A 6,501-nucleotide genomic window follows, 5' to 3' on the forward strand; every position below is an offset into this window, starting at 1 on the left:
ATGAAAACCAGAGAGCAAGCACTTCTCCCTGAGTCTGTTAAGACTGTTACGGTAAGGTACTTTTTGCCATCAAATCACAGAAAAGGTATGGATTTTGACCTTCTTCTAATTCAGCAGGAACGTCGAATAAAAGTTCAGCTGCAAGCCATGATATGCAATGTCAAGAAAATCAGACAGAAATATCAGTCGGCTTTTACCAACAAACTAGCTAAAGAAAGACACTTACAAAACAAAAAATACTGGAAAAAGTTTATGTGGCTAAGGGAAAAACAGACGGCGAAGCGAAGACAATTAAGTTCGGCAGAACGACAACGAGTAAGAAACATACGTGATAGAACTAGGTACCGCAAACGAAAAAGACACAAAACTCAACTCGACATTACCAATCGAGCGCATTGTATGATCCTAAACAAATCCAGCTTTGATCTGAACTTGGACGATAAAATTCTTTTGTTGAAAGGACTAAATTTTGCACCAACACCTAGGTGGACAGAAGACATTGAATCACAAGAATGGCTGAACGCAATGAGCCATATCCGAAGGATTGAGTGGTCTAATTTTTTCGCAGATTGCAACAATGAAGAAGATCGAAGTAACAAATTTCCACCAAAGTTAAAGTTGCAAAAGTTCTCTAGACCCCCAAGAGACCAGCTAAACGATACAACAATAGCTTATACCGAAGGAGTGATGGCTAAAATGAGAAACCTCGGCGTATGTGTAAAGCGTCAATACCGTGACAGGAACAACCTGGTTCCAGCTATGAGAAAAAGCTTTGTCAAGTTAAGAAATTTGGTGAAACGCAAACAAATAGTTATTTGCAATGCTGACAAAGATGGGAAAATTGTAGTCATTAACCACGCGGATTATGACCTTATCATGAACCTTGAATTGGGAAAATTTGAAAGAATGGACATCAGTCAAGGTACAATTGAACAACATCTTAATGATATAAGGTTAAAGTGTGAGTGTTTTTTAAAAAAGTTACACGCTGCTGGGGTTATTAATGAAGATTTTCTTGCCCATACTGTTGGAATTAAATTTGAAAATGGAATTTATAGACATATATCTGGACCGTCCGCCAAATATTTCTCCATTTACAACACAGCTTATGCGTACCCACTTTTTAAGACGCATAAGCTACTGCAAGAACATCTGCACACAATCAGAGCAATAGATATTCCTATTCGGCTCCTACAAGCGGCAGGGCAAATAACTACCTCCAGAGTAACAGCATTTCTAGAATATCTCCTTAAACCTGTAAGTGTGAACTACTGCAAATCTGGAGTGCATGAATACTGCCAAGACACTAAACACTACTTACAAAGCCTTGCAATATGGGAATCAAGTTTGAAAGAAACGCAACCATTACACCTTGTTGCCGCAGATGTAACAGCCCTATATCCAAACCTTCGCCGCGAATTGGTAAAGCAAGCGTTATCTTCAGCTTTGAGCACACATACCAATTTTAGCGTCAAAGGAAGAAATCTACTCACTCAACTTGTTATGTTCTGCTTGAGTAATGTAGTGACTGAGTTCAAGGATGCTTACTATAGGCAAACTAGCGGCATTGTCACAGGCGACAACCATTCAGTTTCGGTTGCAAACATTGCCGTCCACTACATCGTTCAGTCACTCAGGGATGTGATATGTGGTGTTCATCTTTTCAAAAGGTACATAGATGACATATTATGGATATCATCCGGGAGCGAAAATACGAAACAAGTACAAACTTCACTTAAAAAGGGTTTTGAAAACTACGGGCTGACACTTACGTTCAGGGCAGTGTCAACTGAGGAGGAAGGCAAGGCTTTGGAGTTTCTTGACGTAAACCACATCACAACAAAAAGTTCACCTAAAGGTTTCATAACAAGGGACTACATCAAACCAACTGCAAAAGGACGTAGTTTTCTAAACGGTCATTCCCACCACCCGCCGTCGGTTTTTAAATCGATAGTTTTTGGCGAAGCGATTCGCATGCGTCGATTAAACGAACTAGACCAAGATTACCGTAACAGTCTTAACAGACTCAGGGAGAAGTGCTTGCTCTCTGGTTTTCATCAAGGAATGACGGAAGACATGCTACACATCGCAGAGGGTTGGAAAGAAAGGTTTGGGCCGGAAGACAAAAATAGACCTCAAAATCGAATTGTTTGGGCTACGGCATTCCCTGCTTGTGTTTTATTAACTCAAAAAGAGAAAGCTATGGAACCTTTGGCTTCCATTACATACAAAAGGCCACCCACACTGGCACACTTTCTATCCAACTTCAAAGTTTTGTCCATCGGTAAGGCAGGCAAAGACAACGGCACAGGCTCTTCAAGTCCATGCGGAAAATGCGCACTATGTGGTAATTTTGGTAGTCACCAAACTATGGTGTACCATACCACCGTTTTAAAAACGCCCACAGGCAGTATCCAACTTTGCCAAAATCTAACATGTCGCAACTACGGCATTTATGTGGCCACTTGCCGCAAGTGTGGCAAGCAATATGTTGGTCAAACCAAGAACAAGTTCTCCACACGGTGGAATACCCATCGCGCCACTTGGAAAACGTTCGATTGCTCGGCAAACAATGACCGAGCTGCGCTACTGCGCCACTACGCGGAGAACCATAGTGCGATATTAAAGCGTAAACCGCACATCCACCTGTGTTTTTTTGTTGTGTTTGTGCAAATGCCTTCACCCAATCTTTTAGATATTTTTGAAGATAAATGGCTGAACAAAATCAAGGCCGAAATTAACATACAAAAAATGATTCTGCCGCGCGTGAGGTAATCCCATCTTTGTGTTTCCACCCCTTAATGTTTTGTTTCTTCACGCCTAGAGGTTTATTTACTTCCCACCGTGTTCTGTAATGGCTTATCAGTTTATCACGTCTCTTTTTTCTTGCCTTTTCTCGTGTCGCTTGTGGCCACTCGCTAGTCGTGGTTTGCCTCTGTGCTTCGCAGTTGTTTAATTTGTACAGTTTTAAATTTTTAAAAATTTTATAAGTGTTTTAACTATTTTATTTATTTTTTACTACTTTTACCGACAGCCCCTTACATGTTTGCTTTTTTGCAGAAACTGACGATGCCTATTTATTAAGGCGAAATATATATTTCTGTTATTAAAAGAAACGATTTATGCTTTTATCTGTTTTTATGAAACAGTCCAATACTAGCGTTAAATGAACATTAGTATTTCTTAAGTTGATCTGTGTAACGTAGTTCGGTCAGATAAGTTCGTAATGGCGGCAATACAGGACCATTGAGCCAGTTGTTCACAGGAAGGACATTGGGCATGGCCCAAAGGTCCTTTGACATTACACCTTAATAGCGTTAATACATGCGTTGTGCTTGTGGGTTTTAAGTATGAACTTTTGTGTTAGGCCTATGTATTTATGTTGCATATTTAAACTGCCAAAAACCTTTACACAAATGAATTGTTATATTAATAGAGCCTGATATTAGTCTAGTAAATCATATAACAAGGATACATTTTCCCTGATAATGAAGAAGTGGCTTCTGTCAGCAATGAAGACATTTTATGCATTCTTCCAGACCCGAGGCCCGTTGCTAACACCAAGCGACTTTCAAGTATTCTAAAATTTGACACTGGCTTAAGCAGTTATGACTTGTGAACTGTGATTTCTTGTACTGTATTTGTGGGCCTATAAAGCTATTGATGCTGGTTGTATTTCTTTCTTTTGATTAATATTAGATTTCTTTTTCAATAAAATTGTTCTACTTTCAAACACAACACTTGGTTTAATGGTCCAGAATACCACATGAAAATACTGGCCCAAAGGTCCTTTATGCGAGGCTCAATGGTCCCCAAGGGTAAGGACCTTTGAGCCATATTTTTTGTAATTTTTAAAACGGAATATCTTGCCAACGCATTTCCAAATAAGAAAGTTATGCCCTTGTGTAAGTGTGTTAAAACGTGTAGTATTAGTACAGGTGTTCAATGGCAATTTTTCTTTCGAACTCAAAGAAATAGTCATGAAAAACTGAATTTTGACCCAATGGTCTCTAATCTCCCCTACTGCCATCCTTGCCGACGAGTATTTTCCAATTTAATACTTGACAAACAATTAAGAAATTAAGAAAAAATGACACACGAATAGCTGCATGAAATGCAAACTTTGGCTTTTCCGGCGCTAAGAGCAAAGACTTTCAAAAAGTACCCTCTTAAAAATGTTGTCACAACACAAGGTCTGTGCCTTGTTATTTATTGCAAGAGCCACTCGCACTCGCGTATTTCTGAAAAGGCGATCGAATATCAACGTTTAAGGCAGTGGTTCTTAACCTTTTCATAACGGCCGAACCCCTACGATATTCTTCAGCCTTCGGTCGAACCCCGAAGTTACATCATTGTTTTTAACCCACTTTGTTTGGTGGGTCATATTTAGTATTTGTTTAAACGTAGTGGCAACTGTTCCTGTTTGTCATTTTGTTAAATGCTGACATAATAGTACAAGCAACTTGTTTCATGATTCCTTTAATTCCGGCAATTTTTAGTGTTTACCAAAATGAAGCGTTGTATTTTTAGCAGCTGTACACAAACATGAAAAAGATGAAGTAATAAGTTTTTGCTGCCAACAAAATTTCGTTGTGTTTCTGCTTACGAACAACGCGAACAATCCTCTTTGTTACGTCGAAAAAAGAATATAAAACCTTAGTGCAGGGGTGCACAACCATTTGGCTAGGACGGCCGCATCGCAGATTCTTATTTCACCAACGGCCGCCATTTACCTGCTTATTTTTATTTTGAAATACTTGGTTTATATCATGTATGTACCATCTAATAGCGCCCAAAAAGCGCAGATTAATTTCTAGCTCGGTGCACAGATTGAGTTGCACAGCAAGGAGATCAGTCTCAGGTGTTTATGATGTCATAATCTATATTGTGATGCTTGTGGTACCTGTTTTGTTCGTATTGTTGGCACACAATAGGCCAGGGGTGGGCAAACTTTTCAGCGCAAGGGCCGCATTCAAAAGTTCTTAATCTTATGGGGCCGCATTGTATTTCACCAACGGCCCCCCAATTGCTTGCTTGTTTTTTTTAATAACTGGTGTAAAGAATTAGGTTTATATCATGTATATACCATTTAAAGTTGCTTAAAATGCTCATATTAATAATTTCTGACTTGGTGCATAAGTTTAATTGAACAGAGCTAACTGTTTATGACGTCATAATTGGTATTGTGACGATTTCGGTGCCTGTTTATTCGCATTGTTTGCAGACAATAAGCGGATAAAAAGCCTGGCGCATGTGGTTCTTAGGATGGTAATCTTTTTTTCAGTCCCACGAAATCTGTTTTTAGCAGTTTGAAAATCAAAATATTTGGCAAAATAGTTTTAGTTACGTCACGGCAGCCAGTACATGTATTTTAACATACATGGTCACGGCCGCATGTGACCGTCCGGCCGTAGGTTGTGCACCCCTGATTTAGCTCAAAATATTAACATAGTATATTTATGTTATATTTTATGTTTTTATTTATGTTTTTTTAGCTATGTGCTATAACGTTTGTTGTCACTTTGTTTGCACAAACATTGGTTGAAACGCTACAATTAAATAAAAAAATAAACACACATTTGTTGCAACATAGGCTGCACCACGTTTTTTTGTTAATAAATTCCTTGCGCCAACATTAAACAAAGCGAGCCGCTTTTAGTATCCATCTTAAGTGTCGTGGTCTGTGTTAATGATTCTAAACCCGTGTTTAATGTCCGTTTGCAATGTACTGCAAAGACCTAAACTTGATCCAAAGTGACCAAAGTTTTGGCGTCAACAGTACAAAGTGGGCTGTATTTGAAAATGTGAATGGCTTTTACTTTTATCGAACGAAGAAATTGTTTCAAGTGAATATTTGCATGATAACGTGGCAGAAACAGCAGACCAATTCACGTAAACACCCCCGGTATTTTTCAAAACTACGCCTGTGGTTATAATACTATTCAGCGTTGCTCTGTAACTTTCTCTTTAAAATTTCCCAACATTTGGGCCGTAGTTTGCCCACCCCTGCAATAGGCGAACAAAAAGTTTGACACATATGGCTATTAGGCTGGTAATACTCTTTTTAGTACCACAAACAGTGTTTAGAGTAGGGTTGCCATACGTCAGGATTTTCCCTGACATGTCAGGGAATTTGGTGTTTAAATTTGCGTCAGGGAGAAATGTCAAAATGTACTTAAAATATATATATATATATGTATATATATACTATGAAACCAATGTACCAACGGAGAAAGTTTCCAGTAGTTAACTACAACCGCGTTTATACAATGAAACGTAAAGAGGTAAACTGGTGGCGCGCACAATTAAGGTTGCTGTTTCGTTTTTCGGTGTGTGTGCGCGAGTAACAATACCTGTTTGTTACTAGTTGTCTAACAACAAGCGTTAAATACACAAATAAAAATCCGCGTTTCAAGAAAACACAGCATTCAAAGTTACTTGGAAAGTTTTATTTGCTTTCACTGAGGACGAAAATGGTTTGCCAAGTGTACCTAATATGAA

The 6,501-nt window shown here is 38.8% G+C and overlaps 1 protein-coding gene across 1 annotated transcript; it reads left to right on the top strand.

Annotated features, from left to right (window-relative positions):
• LOC145239033 (uncharacterized) lies at positions 1-3,131 on the top strand. Its single transcript, XM_080102322.1, has one exon. It carries the CDS (start codon positions 1-3, stop codon positions 2,773-2,775), a length of 2,775 nt encoding a protein of 924 aa, XP_079958448.1. The 3' UTR covers positions 2,776-3,131.
• The last annotated feature ends 3,370 nt before the right edge of the window (positions 3,132-6,501 follow it).

This window comes from Phallusia mammillata, chromosome 7 (genome assembly GCF_965637545.1).
Source record: "Phallusia mammillata chromosome 7, kaPhaMamm4.hap1.1, whole genome shotgun sequence".
Lineage (NCBI taxonomy): Eukaryota > Metazoa > Chordata > Ascidiacea > Phlebobranchia > Ascidiidae > Phallusia > Phallusia mammillata.

Coding starts and splice junctions, on each gene's coding strand:
- LOC145239033 (XM_080102322.1), top strand. CDS start 1: ATGAAAACCAGAGAGCAAGCACTTCTCCCTGAGTCTGTTAAGACTGTT.